Raw genomic sequence first — 27762 nt, 5'->3', positions numbered from 1 at the left:
ATATAAAAAATGATTGACCATATTCAATTATCATTGTAATTGCGCACACATTGATGTCAGACATGCACCTACCCCAATGCTCTGTTGCTGATGACTGAGATGAATGCAGGAGCAGGACAAGACACCCTCTTTTTGACTAATGACTGATATAAGGGCATGTACGTGATAGGCCAATCTGGCTTATATGATTACGATGATCATAGTGCTTCTTCACAGTGTCATGAAGTGTATTTTCTTAGTCTAAGTAAAGTTACACAAGATGGTCACAATTCTTCATGACAGTGTCATAAAAGTTTATTTTCTACAAGTTATTTTAAAAATAATTCATTACAACAACAAAGGATTTAAGAAACAAACTTTCAAACGAAAGGAAACCTCTTGGCATGCAAAAAAAGTTATTTGAATAAATGTGTAAATATATATTTACAGCTGTTGTGACATATATATATATATATCTATATTGTGACAAGTTATGACAAGTTATGTCAGCTGTTATGGCCATATCATAACGTGTTATGACATTGGGTGTCAAGTGGTGTTACCCACTTTTCACACTGTGGGTACTACTCAATGTAGCCAAGTAGGTGTAGGTGTCAAAAACACTATGGTGCCATTCAAAATATGTTTCTTACTGTATATAGGCCTACAGTATATGCATTTCTGAGTGTGTGCATTGTTTGTGTTTTCTATTATTCCAGTGAACGTTATGAAGATAATATGAAAGTGAAAATGTTAGAGATTTGCACCCTTTCAAAAAACACGGATAGAAAATACTCCTTAATTGATCTGGCAGCAATGAGCAATATCAGCTGATCAACACTCAGAAGAAACAAGATCTTATCTGTGGCTGACAGCAATACATACAGACATATCAGATCAACATGTTTATTACTAATGCAACTACAATAGGACCTTGCCCAAATATACTTGAATCTGAATGTGTAAAGTTAGTACTTATTATTTGATAGACATCATTTTGTCAATGTCAGTCTGCACCTATGGACGGGGAATGGTATTGTATACAATTATTTTTGTAGTGCACCTGTCATTGTTACTGTAAATGGATCACTCTTAAAGTGCTTTATGGCACTATTGCAGGATTTGGGCATCATGGCAGGCAGAGTAAGCACATGTGTATTGGTTTGTTATTGGCTGAGATCAGATGAAAGACCTATTGTACACAGGTGTTGAGACATTGTCTCTAATCAAACCACAACAAGGGTGCAGACAGAGTTATTCCTCTCCTTTTCTTGTTTGGATAGAGTAGAGATAATATCGTTGTATCTACCAGATACTTTTATCAAGAGCAGCTCATCAGAGCAGCTCATCAGAGCAGCGAGTGAGTGCATAACATAACAGAGGAAAGAAACCGACGGGTTAGTTCAAAACAAGAGATCAATTGAGAAAGAAGGAAAGTTCCATTGGCTAGGTGCCAAAAGATGTACAATTCAAGTATGTATGTGAACCTTGTGGCATTGTGGATATTTGTGTGCATGACCTAAAAACAGGTAATTACGTCAAGCTCCCACACAGAATCTGGCATGCAAATTTGGATGGATGGAAAGATACAGTCTAGAACATATAGTGGCCTGGGATGAGAGGCACTTGTCCAAATGTTGCAAATATTCTGTGTGTGTGTGTGTGTGTGTGTGTGTGTGTGTGTTTCTGTGTTGCAAATAGTCTACATGCTTATAATTCCTTTGACGAATAGAAAAGTCGAAGAGATGGTCACAACGCAGGGCAGGAAAGTATCCAATGCTTCTCCATTGTCTTGCATTGCTTGTCAATAAAAAAAGGGAGTTTCTGGAAAGGCACACAATTGGAGGGAGTCCAGGTCACTGCTGTGTTTGTCACAGGGGTGTTTGTCAGCAACAACAGCAGCATCAGTTGGATGATCTCCAAGTCAATGCCCAGCTAGCACACAATGTTCTGAGAACCATATGTTTCTTAGAGCTTGGTGAGAGCGTGGTTGTCCTATGGTTATTTTGCATGCATCCTTCTCACAACTTTTTGGGAATGGTACAGGATAGTTGCTTGGCTTTGGAACATTCTCAGCACATTTAAGAAAACATTGTTTTCTTGGAATTTCATTACTTTAACAGAATGTTTCCAAAAAGTTCAAACATGGTTATATTTCATTACAATTTTGGTAACATTCTAAGAATGTTCTCCAACTGGTTTGACATTGAGAATGTTCTCCAATAGTTCAAAGAACATTAAGAAACAACATTTTTCTGTGGTAATTTTGGTACTTCAGCATAACGTTTCCTACAGGTTCTAGTTAAATTCATGTTCTCAAATTGTTCAGAGAACGTTAAGAATATTTTCCATAAAAAACACAAAAACTTTACTAACATTCAGAGAACGTTCTAAAGAATGTTATTTAAAAACATATACATTCTGTTCTCAGCATTAACAAAACTCTCTATCCTCTATCTTGTTAAGTGTGTTGGCTACGCCCACTAATTGGCCATACCGGGACTTAATTAGTGCTTGTTTCCTTTGAAATGGGGTCTATTTTAATAGATTAAAATGATCAGCTTTGTATGAGTAAAAAACAAACATGGAATGCTAGCTCCATCCTGGTGGCGCAGTTGACTAATTCCATGGATAAAAAACAGAAGATCATAGGTTAGACTCTGGCACAATAAAAATAAATGCATTTCCATGTGTCCTATATGTTCTTGGAGTTCAAACTAAGCTATCAGTGTTATTAAAAGTCATATTGAAACACTTTCTCAGGACGTTATATAAATACCTTCAAATAACCTATAATTTACGTTCTCAGAACGTTAGTAAAACCTCCCAGGAAAGCTTCTCAGAATCTCTCTGCAACTTAAAAATGTACGTTTCCAGAACAGACCACGTTTTCACTTCCATTCTCAGAACTTTTCGTTTTCCCGGTCAAGATACTAATGGCTTTGTTCCCAGAACCAATGGTAAACCAAAAACGTACATTCCTACAAGTTCCAAGGAACTGAATGTGCTAGCTTGGTGGTATCTCCTAGAGGTAAACAGGAATAAAAGCTCATTTACATGACACAGATACAGGGCATATTTTAAAGTGATAGTTCACTCAAATCAAAGTGTGTCTGATGACTTCAGACTGCAAACTTTTAACAAGCTATAGGCTTTCTTTGGAGTTAACTAACACTTTAAGGTGTGTATGGAAGGGGAATGTGATCAGATAGGTATTTTGATTGTAATAGCTGGTGTAAAAATGAGGTCCATCCACTCAGCTAGTCCTCACTGTTGTATTGACTCAAGCGCTTCTTAGACTTGAGTTCTTGCAGCCATGAAGGAGACGAGTCCCCCCTGAGGGTCACACAAACATAGATCAAATGGTTTGCCTTGTACTAACAGCTAACTAATTTACCCAGCTAACTATTTCAGTCATCTGTGTTGCTAGTTGTTCTCATTCATCACATTTGGTTGATTCATGTTGAATAACATTTTAAAACTACTAAAATAACTTACAATGCTGAAACTGTGGTTTTATGCTAGTAAGATAAGAGCAGCATGTTGGGACTAAACTTACCCTCCATCTTTGTTCACTACAGGGGGTAGTATCTGTGACGTCCTGGGGAGGAAGGAGGAACATCCGGGAGAGCGGGAGAGCTGAGAGGGGGACAGAGCAAGACTGTCTGTCTGACTGTCTGTATCTGCTCCTTTAACTCCTCCCCCTGTTCGCTTCTTTAACTGGGCCTAGGAGAGGCAGTGAAGGTAAGAACAAGTCATGTTCTAAACATTTTTGATAGTAAGGAGTTCCCTGCACTAAGAAAAATCCTGCAGTAAACAATCACTTATCACCCAATATGCACTTTTTATGGTTTAGGAACTTTGTCATGCAGCATGTCCAGCAGTGCAGGTTTGATTACATCTAAGATTACGTCCCAAAGGGCACCCTATTCCCTATATAGTACACTACTTTTGACCGGAACCCTATGGTCCTATGAACCCTAAATAGGAAATAGGGTGCCATTTGGGATGCACACTTAGCCTCAGTCAATCTTTCAGGGTGTAACAGAGCATCAGTGGATTGAGAGCATCTACATACTGTACCTTGAGAGCGGACGGGTCCATTCCAGAAAAGAGGGGTATTCTCTGGGGCTGGGAAGGTACCTCCCTCCCTCTGGGCTGCTCCTCATCAGACTCACAATCTCCCCTTGTTAGAGAGTCCACCTTATCTGAAAAAGGGGTATAACAGATGTTTGGTCTTGTGTGAATTACTTTTAATGAGGAATGGTTGCAATGACCCTTAACCTCTACCTCCTAGCCACTTGTGTATCTGAAAGAATGAGATTGGTGTAGGAAATATATGCCGCAAATTCCACCTAGCCTATTAGAGGGCAAGGTGTAGCTATCAACCTTTTGTCTAGAACTAATGTACATGATCTCTACAGATTTAGCTACATTGGGCTCCCGTGTGGCGCAGCAGTCTAAGGCACTGCATCTCAGTGCTAGAGGCATCACTACAGACACCCTGGTTCGAATCCAGGCTCTATCACAACCAGCCGTGATTGGCCCAGTGTCATCCAGGTTTGGCCGGTGTGGGCCGTCATTGTAAAAAATAATTTGTTCTTAACTTACTTGCCTAAGTAAATAAAAGGTTAAATACAACATTTAAAAAAAGGGGTCGATAGTAGACAAATGGAATTGTCTACTAACCTGAGGAGTCACAGAACCTCCAGTCATGGATGCGGTTTTCCTCAAGCGTTGCTGTGGTAGAGTTCTGATGGACAGCTCGAGGGGGGCGGGTCCTCCGACTCTTCCTCAGCTTTGCCCTTGCACGCTGAGCACTGGTGTCCAATAGAGGAGAAATCTGTGCACGTACACACACGCAGGGACAAGCAAAGTCAAATATCGTAGCCTAAAAATGCATAGTGAAAGTACCAGATAGGCCTTGGCAAGAGACTTACATCAGGAAAGGCTAATAGCTCCTCTGTTTCTTCTAGTGGAGATGTGCTGTTAGGCTCATCTGGTGTGACAGGGGAGATCTGTTCCACTGTCGTCTGCAGACTTAGGATGTGGGGAATAAAAAAACAGATCCCAACAATTCAAATGTGGGCATACACATGGAAAACCTTTGTCCACTTAATCTGGTACTGCTCCAATGTGGGTTCACACAATCCATGTGTCCCCCTGCAATATGTTTTATTAACCAGCAGATGTCAGAAGAAGTATGCTACCTTCACTTTGTCTTGGTAGAACAAATTAACTACCTTCTGCGTACCGACCTGGTAGGCTACCTACTTATAGAATCGCAATGCTCCTCAGTGGCCGACAGCTTGACTTTGAGCCAATCAGAGTGCACAAATCTCCATGTGGGGGACCCGACAGGAGTGACAACAAAAAGCTAAAAAATATCTTACGCTATCTAGCGAATGACATGCTAACGGTTTATTTAACATTAGCTAGCTAGGAGAAAAAAAATGTCTATGGGCTGACACTGGCAGTTTGGGATTATGGAGAGTGAATGAAATTGCTTTTTGCCATCTTGCTAGCTAGTTATCTAGTTGTGGCCATCTGGCTAGTATCAACAAGGGCTTTCTACAACAATAGCAACATTAGTGCAGCTAGCTAGTTAGCTAACATTGGATACCTAAAAAGCAAAATACACAGGGACTAGCATTGCCAAACTAAGCTTAAGAATGCAACACTACTGCCACCTTCTGGTTTGGAGTATTTTAACAAGGCTGATGGCTTCAAAGTCTGTGCGGTGTGAACACAAAAGAGACTGACCGCCGACACTCTGTTCAGAGGTGCTGAGTGCTCTCGGCAAGCAAACATTTGACAATCTTACTGGTGTGTGGGATCTTTAAGACTATTGACATGCACCCATAGTGTAGTTATCAGTAGAATAGGACTATTGTACGGTGGTTCTCCTGTACCCACCTGTCATCCTCAGACAGTCTAGTGTCACATCCCCCATACTGCTTGTCTAGCTCTCCACCAATCAGAGCCTCTGTGTCATGTCCCTCTCCCGCCCCCACACAGCACTTCAACTGCTCCTGATGAGAGAGAGAAAGAGAGAGTTATCAAAACTTTAGGTAAGTTTCATGAAGAGGGACACTATGCAGGGAGCAAAACAGATACCAATACTCAGCTGACACTTTTAGAGGGCCTATATAATGTTAATGTAAGGAGCATTCCCCTAAACGTGTGGGGTGACTAGGAGAGGGGGTTGCAAGAGAACAGTGTTGAAGAGAGCACGTGAATCCAAGAGAGATCATCACAACAGAGAAAGAAAGAGGTCAAACAACCAGCCAAGCATTAATATTTTAATGAGCTGGTCACAGAGGGTACACTGTCCTCAAAAAACACCACCCTCACACACACGATTACACACACACGCACACACAGACACACACACATTAACAGACACACTGACAGTCACACACATTCTTTGACCTCACCTCACTCTAGTGTTTGTCAAGGCGCACACTATTGTCATTTTTATGTTACCCAGCAACAAAACCAACCAGTTGAGACCAGTGGGTGGAGCTATAGGAGGACGGGCTCATTGTAATGGCTGGAATAGAATCAATGGAACGGAGTCAAACATGTGGTTTCCATGTTTGATCTGTTTGATACCGTTCCATTAATTGCATTCCATTCCCATCCTCCTATAGCTCCTCCCACCAGCCTCCACTGAAACCAACACGGTGTAAATACAGTGGGAGAGGAACAGCTGTTGATTTGGTAAACATCTTTCTTCATAACTCCTTTACTGCCTTGATTGCAGATTGATTGGATGAGTCGGGCTACACACACACACACACACACACACACACACAGAGAGCAGGAGCTATTTTCTCTGTCTGACTTAATTTGCACAATGCGTCTGGCCTGGCTGGCCTTGTCACTGTGGAGATGAATCAACCTCTATCAAGAGATTTGCCTACAGTACAGCAGGCTATGTCCTCATAGAGTAAGCACAGTGGCAGACAGGAGGACTGGGTCTACTTTGGCCCTGTCTCAAATGACACCCTATTCCCTATATAGTGCACTACTTTTGACTTTGTCTTCACAACCCTGTCTGGTATGTACAGTAGCTGAGTTAAATTGCTGGTGTTACACCGGCAGCTGTATAGCAGTCCAGAAGGCAGCTAGCCTAGCAGGTTCACAAATCTCCACCGGTGTACATAGAAAGCTTACAGTGTATAAAGTGGGCAGTAATATGTAACCAAATTAGGAATTTAGGACAACTTCGTACTATATGCTATAGTGAGTAGACCTAGCAATGTGGTATGAAAATATATATTTTTTAAAGTCACCTTTTTTTTTTTTACATCAAGGGCAAGTCATCCACGTGTACAGCGATAATATCATAACTAGTGTATATCGATTGCAGTAAGTCATTCAAAAATAAGGAGCCATTCTCCTTCAAAACAAGGAGTCATTCTATAATAAAAAAATATAATACATTTAGCAGACGCTCCAATTCAAAGCGACTTAAAGTAGTATACGCAGATGTTATCGTATGGGTGGCACCACTGGGAATAATGTTCACATCTTGGGGAGAGATGTTATGACACAACCAAACTATTTTCGCGGGGATCCAAACAGCATGAGTATAATAGGTGGGGGTGGGGCGAGGGTTACAAGTCAAGACAGAGCAGGATTCCTGGTAGTGCTCTGCAGTCACACCTCATTTGAACATCTTTACAGTATAGTATTGGGGGGCTTAAAGCCATCCAGACTGAAATACAACCTAATGCTAGCTAGCATGTCCTCGAAAACATTCAGCGATAAATTACACAGGCACAGACACATCTCGCTAAGGTGTGTGGCTTAAAGCTCTGTTGGGGAATAGAGAACTATGTGTAGGTCGACTATACTGGACAAAAATATAAATGCCGCATGTGAAGTGTTTCATGAGCTGAAATAAAAGATCTCAGAAATGTTCCAAAAAAATGAGCACAAAAAGCTTATTTCTCTACATTTGTTTATATCCTTGTTAGTGAGTATTTCTCATATTTCAAAATCGTCTGAGACCAGCCACTTTAACTAAATCGTTGAAGTTGTTGCGTTTATGTTTTTGTTCAGTATAGTAATTTCACTCCATTTTGCTGTAGCTTGGTGATAATTAAACTAAATTCAAATCTAGGTAGTGTTTTCAGTAGTTAATGACTTTTTTTGCCATGTAGCAGTGTAGCTAACTACTGGAAATACACACTACCTTTTTTCCACAAAGAAAAGAAAATATGGGTGAAGTAGGCAAGCATTTCCTTTCTTTTTTGGCATCAGACCGGCCTTATTCTCACTTGAAACCGTTTTTGTGTTTAATAGACTAAATTACACATTCTGTTAACATTTGACTCCAGAGCAAACTGTTCTTGCAATTTGTAGTCTATGACATTTCAGATTTAGATGTGATAATCACAAAGTAGTTTGTATGCAGTGAACTACTTTTTCAAAGTAACTTTAGTTAAGTAAACTATATTTTTCTCAAGGGTAGGTTTAGTGTAGCTTAACTTTTTCCAGTGTGAAGCAATTGGTAGCTTGGTAAACTATATTTTCAGAGAAGCTTCCCTATCACTGGCTAAAAGTGAGGTTAACATGAGCAGACGCATTATGAGTAAATTCATAGCAGGGAACAAACACACACAGCAGTGTTTCCATGGGCCTTATCGCTATCCCTCAGGCCTTGTGTCCCAACGTTCACACCACTGAAAGAGGGAAATGCTAACCGTATGCATACTGATAAACAGCACACACACACACACACCCACCGGCATATGCCATAGGCCTACACAAGCCTCTGAGGGGTCGAGAAGAAGGATTGGAATAAGCAACAATAGGTAGAAAGGTGTTGGAGGGATAGAGGTGGAGAAAGACGTGTAATTAGTGGCCCTACGGACTATGGAGAGAAAGAAGTTGTTCGGCTAAGTATCACTTTTATGTCCATGTTCATTCGAAAAAGGTTTTGGTTAAAGTGCAGATAATGACATTGTTCAGACAGGTTCTCTTACAGCGCTGGTGTCTGCTGCCCGTCTACGCAGCGTCATCCGCTGGCGACTCCGGACAGAGAACAACCTCAGGGATTGCCGGCTCCGTGAGGCAAAGCTACGCAGAGGTGACACAGCCCTGTCGAACCTCCTGCCCCCTCCCCCACCTTCTCCCTCATCCTCCTCTTCCTTCTCCTTCTCTTCTTCTTTTACCACCACCACCTCCTCCTCATCTCCCCAGACTAAGTTCAGTGCCCCCTGTAGGGAACGACGCACGCTGCCCACCCAGCCAGAGACATGGACCTGGGCGGAGGACAGTTTACCACCCAGGTACTGCATGGCTGTTGGCTACCACGCGATGATGCTGACAGGTCCCCGTGCTGACGGGGTCACCATGGAAACCAGTCAAACGAGGTAACCAAGAGTCAATACTTTAAAAAAATTTGGATTAAGGTTTGAGGTCGAGATAACCCTCTCCCCTGACAGTGTTTTACTTCCTGGTGCCAAAGTTCAAAGATGGCGGTGGTAGAAATTGTCCTCCTCCAGGATAGTCGACAGGAGCCAGTACAGGTTGAGTTCATCAAAGTCTGACATAGGTCCAAAGTGTGCTGCTAGGGCAGGATCCATCTTATCTCCCCATGTCCTCCTGTATAAACCTCACTCCCGCTTCCTGAAACAACTCTTCTTCTTTAGCCCTGTCAATCATTTTAACTGGCCAACCGTGTGCTCAGAATAAAACAAAATCCTCCAATGACACCACAGGGCTGACTACAATGGATCTGAGCACACACAGTGACAACTAGACTGACAAACACTAAGAAACAGCCTGAAAGTGAAAACGTACTAAGTTATAAATCTATGACTCCTGTTGCAGCTGATAGACTATTTTCCTTATTGTATGTATTGTTCTTGCTCAATGCCCAGCCAGCCTTAAAAATGGACTACGTAGAACTACTTTAGCTCTCACTTATGTTCTTTGTCTATTAAGTCTCTTTCTCTCTCTTGCTCTGGCACATTCCCTCGTTCACACACACACACCAAACCTGTCCGTCTCTCCTGCAGTTAAAACCACCTGAACTCCCAGGTTCTTTTTGACCCTTCCTCAAACTTATTTTCGGAAAATGGGATCAAATGGGAAAATCAGATGGGAATCTTGACCGATTCGGGTATCCATCCATGCACAGCCAGGTGAGGTGAGCTTCATTCTCTGCTTTGATCTCCACAGAGCTGAGGGAATGTTCCCAACGTTCCCAGAGAACAACAAACAAAGCTGGGCTCTGTGTTAAGAAGTAAGGTGGAAAATCCGACAGGAAGGTGAGGCTGGGCCAAGGTGCTGCTCTGCTCTCGCCTCCCTCTCGCCCTCTCTCTGTGCTGTAGGTAAGGGCAGGTGCCGGAGTGAAAAGCCTACCTTTTTCAGGCTAGGGGAGGGAGAGAGAGAGAGAGAGAGAAAGTACTGAGAGAGAGAGCGAGAGAGAGAGACCAGCGAGAGACACAGGAAGAGACAGGAAGAGAGAAAGAGAGTTATGTGGAGAGAGTATGTGAGGTAGGAGGGAGAGAGACAACAGAGAGAGAGAAACAGGGAGAGAGAAAGAGTTATATGGAGAGAGTATGTGAGGTAGAAGGAGGGAGAGAGAGGAAAGGAGAACAGTGTTTGTGTGAGAAAGAGAAAGGGGGAAGAGGAAAAGGAGAGAAGGGGGAACTTTTCTGTCAGTCCATGAGCCCTCCTTCTCTTGCTGTGTACGTATTTGTGTGTGTGTTTGTGAAAGAAAGAGAGAGAGAGAGAGAGAGAGAGAGAGAGAGAGAGAGAGAGAGAAGGCGACACTCTCTCAGCAAGGGGTGGGGTGACAAGGGACGGAGGGAGAGAGACAGAGAGCAAGAGCTAGCTTGAAGTACCATGTATGGTATTTATGAATTGCTGTCTTGAGAGAAGTGAGGTTGAACAGTGTTGATAGATGGGAGGGCGGGGGGAGGATTCTAATCTATTATTAAGTTATGCTAGCATGCCTTCCACTACTACATACTGCCCATCTATCTGTCAGTCAGTCCGACAGTCAATCCATCAATCAGTCAGTGAATCAGTCAGTCTGAACAGGCCTCTCATGGTTGGCTGCTCATCCTGGGGCTTGGATAGAAAATACTCAAGACCCTTTGACACTATGCTCTCTCAGCCCACATTAAAAAATACTACAGTACTTACTATAGAATTCTATAGTGAACTGTATTATACTGTAGAATACTATAGTACACACTGTAGCATCCCTCGATCATGTGTAGTACTATAGCGTGTTGTAGTATACTATAGAATACTATAGTTAATACTACAGTATTTTCCGCAAAAACACTATAGTCTACAGTGACACTACACTTTTTTAACTATAGTAAATACTACAGTATTTAATTTGCATATACCCTGCTCATTCCCCTCCCCCATATCACAATTTGTGCCACCCATAAGTGAGAAACCTACATGCCAAGTATAGACCATATATTGTATCCATGGAAAGTAATATCTGCAAAAACACTACAGTAAATACTACAGTATAGTACAGTCCACAAAAATACTGCAGTAAATACTACAGTATACCACAATCTGCAAAAACACTACGTTATTTATTATAGTGAATATACTACAGTTCCATTACTACAGTATCTATAATATAGTTAACTGTAAACAGTACAGTAAAGTCCGCAAAACTCTACAGTGAATACTATAGTACTGTATGCATGATATAGTATTTTTTTTCATGTGGGAGACCAGTAACAGACTTCCTCTAGCCCTAGCTTACTCTACTTTAGCTCTAGTTTATCTCTAGCTCTAGCTTACTCTACTTTAGCCCTAGCTCCAGTCTAGCTCTAGCTTACTCTGCTTTAGCTCTAGGTCTAGCTCTAGCTTACTGTACTCTACTTTAGCTCTAGCTCTAGCTTACTCTGCTCTACTTTAGCTCTAGCTGACTCTACTTTAGTTCTAGCTTACTCTACTCTAGCTCTAGCTTACTCTGCTCTAGCTCTAGCTGACTCTACTTTAGCTCTAGCTGACTCTACTTTAGCTCTAGCTGACTCTGCTCTACTTTAGCTCTAGCTGACTCTAGCTCTAGCTGACTCTAGCTCTAGCTCTAGCTGACTCTACTCTAGCTCTAGCTGACTCTACTCTACTTTAGCTTACTGTACTCTACTTTAGCTCTAGCTGACTCTGCTCTACTTTAGCTCTAGCTGACTCTGCTCTAGCTGACTCTACTCTAGCTCTAGCTGACTCTAGCTCTAGCTGACTCTACTCAACCTCTAGCTGACTCTACTCTAGCTGATTCTACTTTAGCTCTAGCTTACTGTACTCTACTTTAGCTCTAGCTGACTACTCTAGCTGACTCTACTCTAGCTCTAGCTGACTCTACACTAGCTGACTCTACTCTAGCTCTAGCTGACTCTACTCTAGCTGATTCTACTTTAGCTCTAGCTTACTGTACTCTACTTTAGCTCTAGCTGACTCTACTCTAGCTCTAGCTGACTCTACTCTAGCTCTAGCTGACTCTACTCTAGCTGACTCTACTCTAGCTCTAGCTGACTCTAGCTCTAGCCGACTCTAGCTCTAGCTGACTCTAGCTCTAGCTCTAGCTGACTCTACTTTAGCTCTAGCTGACTCTACTCTACTTTAGCTCTAGCTGACTCTACTCTAGCTCTAGCTGACTCTACTCTAGCTGATTCTACTTTAGCTCTAGCTTACTGTACTCTACTTTAGCTCTAGCTGACGACTCTACTCTAGCTCTAGCTGACGACTCTACTCTAGCTCTAGCTGAATCTACTCTAGCTGACTCTACTCTAGTTCTAGCTGACTCTACTCTAGCTGACTCTACTCTAGCTGACTCTACTCTACTCTAGCTCTAGCTGTACTGTACTACTGTAAATGTAGTTTGGTTATTTAGCACCACTTAGTGGACTAAATGGCAAACCACTCATTCAAAGAAAATGGAATTAAGGAAGTGAGATAAATATAAGGCTAACATAGACTTGGATAAACTTCTCACATGACACAAAGCCTGTTTCAGCATAGGCAGCGCCATTGAGGGCTTTAAAATGGAGAATGACCTATATAGCGTTACCTTCCCCTGTCACAGAAACCATTATGGCAAAAATGCAAAGCAGAGCCCACAATCCAACAATATGAATCACAAATCTGTTTTGCACACAAAAATTCTCTCTGCACTTTCATGTAAACGCAAGAGTGTAGTACAATATAACGAGGAAGTACGCCACACAACAACAAAGAAAGTGTGAATCACTGATGAAGGGGAAATACTTAGAACATGACTCATTGAAAATAATAGTTCTGCATTAGTCAGCCTACTAAAAATACCACATTGAAGCAGAACAGCATTTGCTACACGTAAATACGGTGGTAATGTCAATACAAAGCAACAGGAGCAGTCTCCATATATATGTTTGTTCAAGACATTGCATAGCTCTAGAATTGCTTTCATATACATCTGTCACTCAAACCCTTCATTCAAATTCAAAATGTTTGGTGTTTGCATAATCAAAATACTAAACTAGATCGTGTGGCTAATTTGATACTTCTCAATCCCACCAATGTGCATGCATGGAATGTCATAACTTTTTTAGCAGTAACTCTTCCTAGCGGGTAGAACCAGATTGATATTCAAAATTAATAGAGATTACATTCATATTTAACCATGTCACCTGGCCTGAATTCTCTAGTTCTCTTTTACACTGACGGAAAGTGTGACCGCTTTCAATGTAGCTGTTTGTTCTTCTATGAGAAAAAAAGATCACTCACCCATAGAAGCCTCAGGTACGACAGACACATTGCTTCTCTCTTATTCCCCTTCACCAGTTTATCACTCTGTCTCCGAACACAATCTATCCTCTCTTCCTCCTCTATCTCTCACTCTTAGGTCGGTATGTCCTTCCTGTAACTCTCAATTTCCTTTCCTTTTTCATATCTACAGTCGCTATTGAATGTCTGTCTACACACCCGTTGCACAGTCTTCACATTTACTGTTTGCTGCCTTAAAAAAATAATCTAAAAAGGGATTAAATTCGATTTTTTTTTCCTATCAATCTACACAACGTAGTCCACATTTTCAAAGTGAAAATGAATGTGTAGAAAATGTTCTAAATGACTAAGAAATACTATATCAGGACTCCAACTGCACTGTTGGAACTAGGAACACAAGCATTGCGCTACACCCGCGATAATATCGGCTAAATATCTGTATGTGACCAATAAAATATGATTTGATTGTATATGTCTTCATTACCCAGTGCGTAATTTGTAAATCGAGAGGCGCTGGAACAAAAAGTGAGCGCGAGGGGGGGGGGGGTGACCTGAGGAGTTCGGAGGTACCAGAACGCATGAGAAGAAAAAAAATCACCTTTATAATAATATCATCACATTTCCGTAGTGGCATAGAGCAGAGAGTAGAGCCACTTACAGAAGTTGCACACATGGGAAAAACATTTTTGTGGCCTAGGGTCCAGGAAATGGTTGGCCTTTTATAAACACATTTCATGCATTTCTACATCATTTTACATGATTGGAGACTTTGGCATAATTTTTTAAAATGCAACCTTCAAAACAACTGGGAACACGGAGCTTGGAAATCTCCGACGTCCGACATCAGCGTGTTCAAGACAACTTGAAAATCGGGAAAAAACGAGCTCCAACTGGGAAAATGTATTTTGAACGGTCATCCAACATGGAATTCCAAGTGGGGAAGTTTGGCCTCTTTCTAGAGCTCCGACTTTCCGACCTGAAGATTGAGACGTCATGATTGGACCTCGTTTTTTTTACAGAGTTCCCAGTTGTCTTGAAAGCACCATAATACCGCACAAAAGATCGAAATGACAGGCTACTTTGACACTGACAAACTGAGAATCTGAGATCAATGAAAACAACCTTGTCTTGAATCCATCAATAGCCTAGGTGTGAGGAGACATATTGTAGGCTACAATATAATGAGGAAATGACGGTCCTAAAAATACTTTCCAGTTTCACTGACTCACCCAATGACGTGGAGCTCACTCGCTGGTGATGGCATATGCGCTCGTGAAAAAAGCCTCTCTCTCTCAATATTTGGAAATTGATCAAATATTTTGGTAGCCTATAGTTGACAGATTAGAGTCTTCTCTAATCTGGAGGGGAAACGAGAATTAATGAAGAGCCAATACGAATTAAATTTGATCGCATTTATTATAATTTTTACATAGCAAAATGTGACAATTATTAGTCTTTTTACCTCCCCTTTATTTAATTAGACAAGTCAGTTAAGAACAAATTCTTTTTTTACAATGATGCCTACCAAAAGGCAAAAGGCTTCCTGCGGGGACGGGGGCTGGGATTAAAAATACAAATAAATACAATATAAATATGGGACAAAACACACATCATGACAAGAGAGACACCACAACACTACATAAAGAGAGACCTAAGACAACAACAAGGCATGGCAGCAATACATGACAACACAGCATGGTAGCAAAACAACATGACAACAACATGGTAGCAACACAACATGGCAGCAGCACAACATGGTAGCAGCACAAAACATGGTACAAGCATTATTGGGCACAGACAACGGCACAAAGGCAAGGTAGAGACAACAATACATAATGCGAAGCAGCCCCAACTCTCAATAAGAGTGTCCATGATGGAGTCTTTAAATGAATAGATAAAACTGTCCAGTTTGAGTGTTTTTTGCAGCTCGTTCCAGTCGCTAGTGTGGGGGGAAAATTCAAGGTTATGTTATAATCCTGTAATTGCATCAAATGGTTGTTTTATGCAACAGAATAGCGGATTCTTATAACTCTATTGTGTCTGTGTGAACTGAAAGTGGGCCTCTAGGAGATTTGCGATGTCTTTGGATGATAAGCCTAACAAGACCACTTTCCATAGCATGAGTTAATGTTTCTGTACTGTGGTACCAAGGGGAGATGGCTCCAGTATGGAGTTGGGGGCCAGACCATGGTCTCTACACAATGAGAACAGTCTTTACAGCAGATACTGTTTGCTGTGAATTATTAGTATCTTTCATACGAATCCTAACCTTGTGACCCATTCCATACATCTGTTGTTTGTCATGAATATCCAAGAGGATGGACTTTGCTATAAAATGCTGTGGCTCAAATCCGCTCGTTGGGCTCACAACTAATCACCTACGGGATTAGCTCCATTACTGCAGTAATTAAATAATAGAATTTGATTGTTTTGAAAAAAGTTAAAAGTCTCTCCTTTTGATTACAATAATTCCACAACACTAGCTGCAGCGAACTGAAAAGAGGAGCGACCCAGGGATGTGTGTGCTTTGGGGACCTTTAACAGAATGTGACTGGCAGAATGGGTGTTGTATGTGGAGGATGAGGGCTGCAGTAGGTATCTCAGATAAGGGGGAGTGAGACCTAAGAGGGTTTTATAAATAACCATCAACCAGTGGGTCTTGCGACGGGTATACAGAGATGACCAGTTGTAGAACGTTTAACACAAAATCCAGGGAGGGGCCAGCTGAGTGTATCATCTTCATATAAATGGAAGAGAGAGCTTTCCACTGCCTGACCTATATTGTTGATGTAAATTGAGAAGAGCTTGGGGCCTAGGATCATGCCTTGGGGTACTCCCTTGGTGACAGGCAGTGACTGAGACAGCAGAAGTTTTGACTTTATACACTTTGAGAGAGGCAGGTAGCAAACCAGGCCAAAGAAAATAGTCAATAAAAATAGCAGCATAACATTGCTTAGAATCAAAGGCAATGGTGACATCATTTAAGGTTGCAGTGATACATCCATAACCTGAGTGGAAACCAGATTGCATACAAGAGAGTACCATAGACATTAAGAAAGCCATTCAGTTGATAATTGGCACGTTTTAAGAAAGCCAGGCAGTTGATTATGGACACGTTTTTCCAACACTTTTGAGGGCTAGATAGAAATTGGCCTATAACAGTTAGGATCAGCTTGGTCTCCCCCTTTAAATAAAGGACGCATCGTGGCTGCCTTCCAAGCAATGGGAACCTCCCCAGAGAGGAGAGACAGGTTAAAAAGGTCAGAGATAGGCTTGGCGATGATAGGGGCTGCAACCTTAAAGAGCTCAGCCATGTGCTCCTTGTCAGTAACAACATTAATCAACATTAAGGGACATAGGCAGCTGTGAGCAGGAGGCTTTATTCTCCAAGTCTTTAACCATTTTCCAGAACTTATTGGGGTTAGACCCACAGACAGAGAACTGCTCCTTAAAGTAACTAACTTTGGCCTTCCGAATAGCCTGAGTGCACTTCTCATTTACCTGAACGAGAGCCAGTCAGCCTGAGTATGCGTGTACCGAGCCTTTTGCCAAATGGAATTCTTGAGGTGGAGTAACTCTGCCAGATCATGACCGAACCAGGGGCTGAACCTTTTTTAATTCTCGTTTTCTTTATGGTGGCGTGTTTGTTAACAATATCACTAAACATATAAAAAAAGAAGGTCCAAGCATCTTCGACAGAGGGGATCAAGCTGATTTAAAGAGGCCAGGTCATGAAGGAAGGCTTGCTCATTACATTTTTTAGCAGGCATCTATGACAAATCAGGACACGCCATTTCACTGAGCAGCCATTACGAACACAGGCTGTAAAACAGTGATCACTAAGTCATTACAGAAAACACCAGACTGATACCTATCAGAATTATTTGTGAGGATAACATCAAGGATGGTAGCCTTTTATGAGTGTTTGGAGTCATACCTTGTGGGAATGGTAATAATCTGAAAGAGATTTAGGGAGTCCCATTGCTTTAGGACTGGTTTAAGCATGTCCCAATTTAGGTCCCCTAGCAGGACAAATTCAGATTTAGAGTAAGGGGCCAGGGGAGAGCATAGGGCAGGTAGGGTACAGGCCAGTGATGATGGTGGACGATAATTCCAAGCAATAGTCAACAAAGAGCTATATGAAAGTTTAATGTAGTTCTTAGGGCTAGGGGTCACGCAACTTCCAGTGATACTGGAGGGCACACAATTCAAATAAATAATAATAAATCATATGGATTTTAAACATTTAGGTACATATGAGTATCGTATATCGGCTGAAAGCTTAAATTCTTGTTAATCTAACTGCACTGTCCGATTTACAGTAGCCATTACAGCGAAAACATGCCATGCGATAGTTTGAGGACGGCGTCCCACATCAAAATATTTTTCCACAGGCACAGGTTTCATACATTCACAAATAACGATGAAATATTCACTTACTTTTTGAAAAACTTCCTCTGATTTGTCATCCAAAGGGTCCCAGCTAAGACATGTAGTGTCGGTTTGTTAGATAAAATCCTTCTTTATAACCCAAAACGTTTAATTGGCGACATCGATTTCAGTAATCTAGCCGTTCAACATGCAGAGAAAGGAATCTGAAAATCTACCCCTAAACTTTGTTTCAACAAGTCAATATACATTTCTATTTACTCCTCAGATACCCTAAAATGTAATCAAACTATAATATTAATTACAGAAAGAAGTATGTTCAATAGGAAACCGATTTTAGCAGGTACATATTGTCTTCATAGTGCGCACAAACACGAATTTCCAGGACTGTGTTTAGCCCCCTCAAGCCAATGTCTCCACGCCTTCAAGGCCTTGATGACAGCCAACAGCTCCCGGTCCCCCACATCATAGTTTTGCTCTGCCGGGCTGAGCTTCTTTGAGAAGAAGGCACAGGGTGCGGAGATTCGGTGGCGGACCCGAGCGCTGAGAGAGCACCGCTCCTATCCCAACCTCGGACGCGTACACCTCCACTATGAACGCCAAAGAGGGATCCGGATGGGCCAACACGGGAGCCAAGGTAAACAGAGCCCTCGGGTGACCAAAAGCCCTGTCCACCTCAGCTGACCACTGCAAGCGCACCGGGCTCCCCTTCAGCAGTGAGGTAATGGGAGCCGCCACCTGACCAAAACCCTGGATAAATCTCCGGTAGTAGTTGGCAAACCCTAAGAACCGCTGCAACTCCTTTACCATGGTGGGAGTCGGCCAATTACGCACAGCTGCAATGCGGTCACTCTCCATCTCCACCCCTGAAGTGGAAATGCGATACCCTAGGAAGGAGTCATTTAGGTCAACATTGGATCATTCAGAGATCCTCACTGAACTTCTGGAGAGAGTTTGCTGCACTGAAAGTAAAGGGGCTGAATAATTTTGCACGCCCAATTTTTCAGTTTTTGATTTGTTAAAAAAGTTTGAAATATCCAATAAATGTCATTCCACTTCATGATTGTGTCCCACTTGTTGTTGATTCTTCACAAAAAAATATCAGTTTTATATCTTTATGTTTGAAGCCTGAAATGTGGCAAAAGGTCGCAAAGTTCAAGGGGGCCCGAATACTTTCGCAAGGCACTGTATGTTTCCATAGCCTCCGTCTCCGCCTATGAGAGGGGATACACATGACTCCTGGGAAGTGCAGCGTCTACCAGGAGGTCTATCGCACAATTGCCCTGTCGATGAGGTGGTAATTGAGTAGCCTTCTGTTTGGAGAAGGCGAGAGCCAAATCGGCATATTCAGGGGGGGATGCGCACGATGGAGACCTGGTCTGGACTCTCCACCGTTGTAGCACCAACGGAAACCCCTAAACACCTACCTGAGCACTCTCGTGACCACCCCGTGAGAGTCCTCTGTGGCCAAGAAACAGTGGGGTTATGACAAGCTAACCAGGGTAGGCCCAGCACCACGGGAAACGCAGGAGAGTCAATGAGGAAGAGACTAATTCTCTCCATATGATCCCCCTGCGTCACCATGCCCAAAGGCGCGGTGACCTCCTTAATCAACCCTGACCCTAATGAACGACTATCTTAGGCGTGAACGGGGAAGGGCACATCCACGTGAACGATGGGGATCCCTAAACTATAGGCTAAAGCTCTATCAATAAAATTCCCAGCCTCGCCTGAATCGATGAGCGCCTTATGCTGGGAATGCGGGGAAAACTCAGGGAACGTGACAGACACAAACATATGAACAGAGCGCCCTGCCTGCTGCCTCACTTCCCGTAGGAACCAACCCGGCATGGACCGGCAGTGGGACCTCTGAGGCCACACATGGTACATGAGCGTGAACCCCCTCCGGTCTCCCTGCGCACTGCCCCTCCCAGCTCCATGGGCATTGGAGAGGGAGTGCGGGAGGATGGAACCACCAGACCCCGATCTGAACGTCCGCGAGTAGCCAGCAGGTTGTCCAGCCGGATGGACAGGTCCTCAAACGTGAGGGTGGTGTCTTTGCAGGCCAGCTCCCGACGGACATCCTCGCGTAGACTGCAGCGGTAATGGTCGATCAGGGCCCAGCGGTAAGGGGCGCTCAGGGGAGACCCCGGTTGTGCTGGTGGAGGCGCTGGAAGAACTCCCTGTCTCTCCCAGTGGTCCATTTTCTGGACAATGTGATCCATTGCGGCGCCAAGATGGTAGAGCATAACTGCATGCTTCTGGACGTGCTCCTCCACCTCAATGGTCGGCATACCCTCTCCTGCTGACTCTATAGTTATGGTCTGAGATTCTGTAATGGGTGCATGTCGGTGGCAGGGAAGTCAGGCGCAGAAAAACGAACTTGGTATAAACGGAGTCATTTAATAAGTGTTCATAAAACTCCAAAAACAAAAATATACAAAAAATAATATAATTGGGTACAAAACCCATTGCACATCGACACATGACTTGCACATTACATACAATAGAACAATCAACGACAAGGACATGAGGGGAAACAGAGGGTTAAATACACAACATGTAATTGATGGGATTGGAACCGGGTGTGAAGGAAGACAAGACAAAACCATGGAAAATGAAAAATGGATCAGTGATGGCTAGAAGGTCGGTGACGTCGACCGCCGAACACCGCCCGAACAAGGAGAGGGACCGACTTCGGCGGAAGTTGTGACATAAACTTTATAATGCTTTTGAATGACACTTCCTATTGACAATTCTCGGTATAAGAACATTTGTAAAATACCGGGAAAATGTTCAACCCTAGCGAGGATGGAGGACATTCGTGGCAGGTGTGCCCTCTATATAACTCTATGGCAAGGTATTTATATGGTCAGGTTCGAGGGTGCCTCCTTTCAATCCGGGTCCTTCACCCAGACAGGATTGAGTAGTTGAGCACGACGAACAACCAGTATGCATCATTGAAATGTGAGTACAGTCCTTTATCTTATAGAAGAGGATAAGAAGAGGACCCCCGTAACATTGTTTGTTTTGTATAGTTGACATTGGCCGCTAATGGCTGCGAAATGCTAACGGGTCAGTCAAACAGACATTTTGAGTCAATTGATCTGTTCTCCCTGCTACTTGTGTTAATGGAGACATTAATAATTGTTGCCTTTTTTGTGCATTGCTTGGTTAATTTAACTAGGCCTGCTTAATGGCTAAGCTTACTACTTTTGTTAGCTTTTTATTGTCTGTTTGCTTGCAATGCTATGCTATGTAGCCATTAATAAATTAGCCTGCAATAGCTTCGGCCTACTATGCTGCCGCATGCTATTGCACCCCCTTTCTGGCCATTCATGCAGAACGTTACCAATTTATATGCTTAATGCAATTGCATATTGTAACACAAAAACATCCTATGGCTTTCTGCATTAGCATCGAACAGCCCCCGTGATATGCAACTTTTCAGGGAAGCTAGAAACCAATATACACAGGCAGTTAGAAAAGCCAAGGCTAGCTTCTTCAAGCAGAAATTTGCTTCCTGCAACACAAACTCAAGAAAGTTCTGGAACAAGTCCCATGGAGAATAAGAACACCTCCTCCCAGCTGCCCACTGCACTGAAGATAGGAAACACTGTCACCACCGATAAATCCACTATAATTGAGAATTTCAACAAGCATTTTTCTACGGCTGGCCATGCTTTCCACCTGGCTACCCCTACTCCGGTCAACAGCACTGCACCCCCCACAGCAACTTGCCCAAGCCTTCCCCATTTCTCCTTCTCCCAAATACAGTCAGCTGATGTTCTGAAAGAGCTGCAAAATATGGACCCCTACAAATCAGCCGGGCTAGACAATCTGGACCCTTTCTTTCTAAAATTATAGGCTGAAATTGTTGCCACCCCTACTACTAGCCTGTTCAACCTCTCTTTCATGTCATCTGAGATTCCCAAAGATTGGAAAGCAGCTGCAGTCATCCCCCTCTTCAAAGGGGGGGACACTCTTGACCCAAACTGCTACAGACCTATATTTATCCTACCCTGCCTTTCTAAGGTCTTCGAAAGCCAAGTCAACAAACAGATTACCGACCATTTCGAATCCCACCATACCTTCTCCGCTATGCAATCTGGTCTCAGAGCTGGTCATGGGTGCACCTCAGCCACGCTCAAGGTCCTAAACGATATCTTAACCGCCATCGATAAGAAACAATACTGTGCAGCCGTATTCATTGACCTGGCCAAGGCTTTCGACTCTGTTAATCACCACATCATCATCGGCAGACTCGACAGCCTTGGTTTCTCAAATGATTGCCTCGCCTGGTTCACCAACTACTTCTCTGATATAGTTCAGTGTGTCAAATCGGAGGGTCTGTCCGGGCCTCTGGCAGTCTCTATGGGAGTGCCACTGGATTAAATTCTTGGATCGACTCTCACATCAATGATGTCGCTCTTGCTGCTGGTGAGTCTCTGATCCACCTCTTCGCAGACGACACCATTCTGTATACTTCTGGCCCTTTGGACACTGTGTTAACACTCCAGGCGAGCTTCAATGGCATACCACTCTCCTTCCGTGGCCCCCAAATTCTCTTGAGTACAAGTAAAACTAAATGCATGCTCTTCAACCGATCGCTGCCTGCGCTTGCCCGCCTGTCCAACATCACTACTCTGGACGGTTCTGACTTAGGTATTTGTAGTTGTCCACATATTCTAGGTGTCTGGTTAGACTGTAAACTCTCCTTCCAGACTCACATCAAACATCTCCAATCCAAAGTTAAATCTAGAATTGGCTTCCTATTTCGCAACAAAGCATCCTTCACCCATATCCTTGTAAAACTGACCATCCTACCGCTCCTCGACTTCGGCGATGTCATTTACAAAATAGCCTCCAATACCCTACTCAATAAATTGGATGCAGTCTATCACAGTGCCATCCGTTTTGTCACCAAAGCCCCATATACTACACACCACTGCGACCTGTACACTCTCGTTGGCTGGCCATCGCTTCATACTCGTTGCCAAACCCACTGGCTCCAAGTCATCTACAGGACCCTGCTAGGTAAAGTCCCCCCTTATCTCAGCTCGCTGGTCACCATAGCAGCACCAACCTGTAGCACGTGCTCCAGCAGGTATATCTCTCTGGTCATCCCCAAAACAAATTCTTGCTTTGGCCGCCTCTCCTTCCAGTTCTCTGCTGCCAATGACTGGAACGAACTACAAAAATCTCTGAAACTGGAAACACCCATCTCCCTCACTAGCTTTAAGCACCAGCTGTCAGAGCAGCTCACAGATTACTGCACCTGTACATAGCCCATCTATAATTTAGCCCAAACAACTACCTCTTTCCCTACTGTATTTATTTATTTATTTTGCTCCTTTGCACCCCATTATTTCTCTCTACTTTGCACATTCTTCCACAGCAAATCAACCATTCCAGTGTTTTACTTGCTATATTGTATTTACTTCGCCACCATGGCCTTTTTTTGCCTTTACCTCCCTTATCTCACCTCACTTGCTCACATTGTATATAGACTTATTTTTCTACTGTATTATTGACTGTATGTTTGTTTTACTCCATGTGTAACTCTGTTGTTGTATGTGTCGAACTGCTTTGCTTTATCTTGGCCTGGTCGCAATTGTAAATAAGAACTTGTTCTCAACTTGCCTACCTGGTTAAACAAAGGTGAAATAAAAATAAATACACAATTGCCATTAACAGCTGATTCATTGTATGTTCATTACTATTATTGCTCGTTATTGTTTGCACCTTTCTGTGTCTCTTTTTAGATCAACCGTGCTCCATACAAAGTCAACCAAGTCAAGTCAAGACTCTCAATTTTTCAGTTTTTGATTTGTTAAAAAAGTTTGAAATATCCAATAAATGTTGTTCCACTTCATGATTGTGTCCCACTTGTTGTTGATTCTTCACAAAAAAATACAGTTTTATATCTTTATGTTTGAAGCCTGAAATGTTGCAAAAGTTCGCAAAGTTCAAGGGGGCCGAATACTTTCGCAAGGCACTGTATGTGAACCCTTTGGAATTACCTGGATTTCTGCATAAATTGGTCATCAAATTTAATCTGATCTTCAGCTAAGTCACAACAATAGACCAACATAGTGTGCTTAAACTAATAAAACACAAATTATTTTATTTTTCTTGTCTATATTGAATACAGAATTTAAACATTCACAGTGTAGGTTGGAAAAAGAACCCCTAGGCTAATGACTTCTCCAAAAGCTAATTGGAGTCAGGAGTCAACCTGGAGTCCAATCAATGAGACGAGATTGGAGATGTTGGTTAGAGCTGACTTGCCCTATAAAAAACACTCACAAAATTTGAGTTTGCTATTCACAAGAAGCATTGCCTGATGTGAACCATGCCTCGAACAAAAGAGATCTCAGAAGACCAAAGATTAAGAATTGTTGACTTGCATAAAGCTGGAAAGGCTTACAAAAGTATCTCTAAAAGCCTTGATGTTCATCAGTCCACGATAAGATTTTTTTTTTATAAATGGAAAAAGTTCAGCACTGTCTCCCTAGGAGTGGCCGTCCTGCCAAGATGACTGCAAGAGCACAGTGCAGTATGCTCAACGAGGTTTAGAAGAATCCTAGAGTGTCAGCTAAAGACTTACAGAAATCTCTGGAACATGCTAACATCTGATGAGTCTACGATACGTAAAACACTGAACAAGAATGGTGGTCATGGGAGGACACCACGCCACTGCTGTTAAAAAAAAACAAAGCTGCACTTCCCAAGTTTGCAAAAGTGCACCTGCATATTCCACAGTGCTACTGGCAAAATATTCTGTGGACAGATGAAACTGCAGTTCAGTTGTTTGGAAGGAACACACAACAATATGTGTGGAGAAAAAAAGGCACAGCACACCAACATCAAAACCTCATCCCAACTGTAAAGTATGGTGGAGGGAGCATCATGGTTTGGGGCTGCTTTGCTGCCTCAGGACCTGGACAGCTTGCCATCGTTGACGGAAAAATGAATTCCCAAGTTTATCAAGACATTTTGCAGGAGAATGTTAGGCTATCTGTCCGCTTAATAGAAGCTTGACAGAAGTTGGGTGATGGAACAGGACAACGACCCAAAACACAGAAGTAAATCAACAACAGAAGGGCTTCAACAGAAGAAAATATGCCTTCTGGAATGGCCCAAACAGAGTCCTGACCTCAACCCGATTGAGATGCTGTGGCATGACCTTGAGAGCAGTTCACACCAGACACCCCAATAATATTGCTGAACCTAAACAGTTTTGTAAAGAGGAATGGCCCAAAATTCCTCCTGACCGTTGTGCAGATCTCATACGCAACTACAGAAAACAATTGGTTGAGGTTATTGCTGCCAAAGGAGGGTCAACCAGTTAATAAATCCAAGGATTCACATACTTTTTCGGTGTGAACCGTGTTTACACTGTGTGAACAATAAAGACATGAAAACATATATTTTTTTTTGTGTTATTAGTTTACACAGAGTGTGTTTGTCTATTGTTGTGACCAAGATGACGATCAGAGGAAATTTTATGACCAATTTATGCAGAAATCTAGGTATTTCCAAAGGGCACACATACTTTTTCTTGCCACTGTATCTACCTTTATGTGGATTCTCATGTCACTGAGCTTAATCCTCAGAAGCAACTGTTGGAATATTCAGAGCTTGTGGTTTCTGCTTGTCCATGGTGTCAGCCCTAGCTATGGAAACACAATTTCCCTAGTATAACACCAGGTTTTAAGCCCATGGTAAGTCTGCCCATACAGTGTTGCAAAGGAAAAAGGCCATGAAAAAAAAAAAAATGTGGAGATCATTTTCAAGTTCTCTCCCTCCCCCTCCCACCTTCCCTTTGCTTACCTCCTCTGTGTCCACATTTGCTTCCTCTTCTTCATCCACCTTCTCCATCCTATTCTCTGGGGCGGGGACTACCCACTCTATGTTCCCCTCGGCTGGGTGAGATTTGACGTTGAGTGCTTCCTGGGTGTTAACAACGGTTTTCTGGAGGCCCAGTAACCTTCCAGGGGAAGATGTCTCATCCTGGGCACAGTCGGCGAGGAGCCTGGTCTGAGACCCCCACCTTCCGAGCTTGATGGAGAAATTATCATTGACCACCTCGAGAAGAGGTTTCTCCTCTTTGTTAGAAAAGCTGTAGACCACCTTGATGTGAGGCTGCTCCTCATCCTTCAGTATGGGTTCTATGATGGGGATGGTAGGGGAACGAGAAGGAAGCTCTGGCTTGGGAGAGTGGTCAGGTTCAAAAGTGATCAATTGGACTGGGGACTCCACTTGTTCTTTCTCCCTCTCTTCCTCTCTTTGTCTTTCTCTTGCCTGCTCTTTTTCTCTCTGTCTCTCATCTTCCTTCATCTTTTCCTCCTCTCTCTTTCTTTCTCTTTTCCTCTCCTCTTCTATAAGTTTTTCCCTGTCCTCCTCTCTCAATCTCTCCTCTTCCACTCTAAACATCTCCCTCTCTTCTTCCTCTCTCAGTATCTCCTTTTCCCTCTCAAGTTCTATCTGTCTTTCTGTCTCCCTCTCTTCTTTCCTCCTTTCCCTCTCTTCTTCCTCTCTCAGTATCTCCTTTTCCCTCTCAAGTTCTATCTGTCTTTCTCTCTCCTTCTCTTCTTTCCTCATGTTCTCCCTCTCTTCGTCCTCTCTCTGTCTCTCCCTATCCCGCTCCTCCCCTCTTTGCCTTTCTCTCTCCCTATCCTCTTCCTTCCTCTTTCTCTCCCTCTCTCTCTCCTCCCTCTGTCTCTGTCTATCCCGTTCCCTCTCTATTTCTCTTTGTCTTTCTCTCCCCTCTTCTTTCATTTTTTTCTCTTCTTTCTCGCTACGTCTCTCCCTTTCCTTTTCTTTCTCCACTTTTTTTTGTCTTTCTATCTCTAACTCCACTTCTTGTTTCCTCTCTTTCTCCCTCTCCTTCTCTGCTTGTCTCTCTTCTAGCTCCAGCTGTTTAAGTTTTCCCTCCTCTTGCACCTTGGTCTCCATATCTTTCTCTATTTGATCAATCACTAGCTCTTGTTTTTTCCCTCCATCTTCCATCCGAAGAAGTCTTCCTACTGGTTTGTAGAGTGGCACCTGGGCCCCCTTCTCCTCTCCCTCCTCTTCTCCCTCCTCTTCCTCATCTTCTATCTCCTCACTATTAACCTTTATCCCAGAACGTCCTGAGCGACATAGGATGGAAGCCTTGTCCTCTCGGGGAGCTAGCTGAACGCTTTCGCTCGTCGCCAATGACCCCCCAGTGACATTCAACACACGGTGAACTCTGCCAGGGATTGGTTGAGGGGCAACATCCACCCTCTGATTGGATGCCTGAACAGGAGGTGTGTCTAATGCCCAGTCTTTAATTCGCTGTTTCACACCCCCAGAACCGTCTGCTTGTTTAATTGGATCAGGAACTTCCTCCCTCTTGGTCAGAGGCTCTGGCCTCGAGGAGGAGTCCAGCAGCAAACTGATCCTCCGTTGTATGCTGAACACTTTCTCTTCTCCTGTCTCCTTTACCCCTTCTTCAAACCTCTCTTCCTTCAGCGGTGCTGAGTGCTTGAGTCTGCACTCCGGGTCAGACGGTGTCTCTGGTGAATCTGTTATCTTCTCTTCCTCCTTGGTCCTGAGGACCGACACTTTGAGGACTGCAGTCTCTCTCTTGGTCGCCTGTTCCTG

The 27762-nt window shown here is 43.1% G+C and overlaps 1 protein-coding gene across 2 annotated transcripts; it reads right to left on the bottom strand.

The window, feature by feature from the left end:
- Positions 1–269: 269 nt before the first annotated feature.
- On the bottom strand, positions 270–26494 carry LOC109893913 (uncharacterized protein KIAA1671-like). 2 transcript variants are annotated; one of them, XM_031824395.1, is made up of 7 exons: positions 25966–26494; positions 5896–6011; positions 4920–5019; positions 4669–4822; positions 4063–4187; positions 3539–3705; positions 270–3315 (listed from the first exon to the last, which is right to left on the bottom strand). In XM_031824395.1, the coding sequence occupies exons 1-7, from the start codon at positions 26470–26472 to the stop codon at positions 3240–3242; spliced, it is 1245 nt and encodes a 414-aa protein (XP_031680255.1). In that variant the 5' UTR covers positions 26473–26494; the 3' UTR covers positions 270–3239. The 2 variants fall into 2 exon arrangements, with proteins under 2 accessions (XP_031680255.1, XP_020342708.1); XM_020487119.2 differs by lacking the exon at positions 25966–26494 and adding an exon at positions 8976–10681.
- Between the last annotated feature and the right edge of the window lie 1268 nt (positions 26495–27762).

This window comes from Oncorhynchus kisutch, linkage group LG1, assembly GCF_002021735.2.
Source record: "Oncorhynchus kisutch isolate 150728-3 linkage group LG1, Okis_V2, whole genome shotgun sequence".
NCBI classification, from domain to species: Eukaryota; Metazoa; Chordata; class Actinopteri; order Salmoniformes; family Salmonidae; genus Oncorhynchus; species Oncorhynchus kisutch.
Note: the sequence above shows the minus strand (reverse complement) of the source record. Positions and strands in the feature narration are given on the sequence as shown.

Coding starts and splice junctions, on each gene's coding strand:
- LOC109893913 (XM_031824395.1), bottom strand. CDS start 26,472: ATGAAGGAAGATGAGAGACAGAGAGAAAAAGAGCAGGCAAGAGAAAGA. Junction 4,188..4,668: donor GAGGTTCTGTGACTCCTCAG/GTTAGTAGACAA, acceptor CCCCTTTTTCAG/ATAAGGTGGACTCTCTAACA. Junction 3,316..3,538: donor GTAGTGAACAAAGATGGAGG/GTAAGTTTAGTC, acceptor TGTGACCCTCAG/GGGGGACTCGTCTCCTTCAT.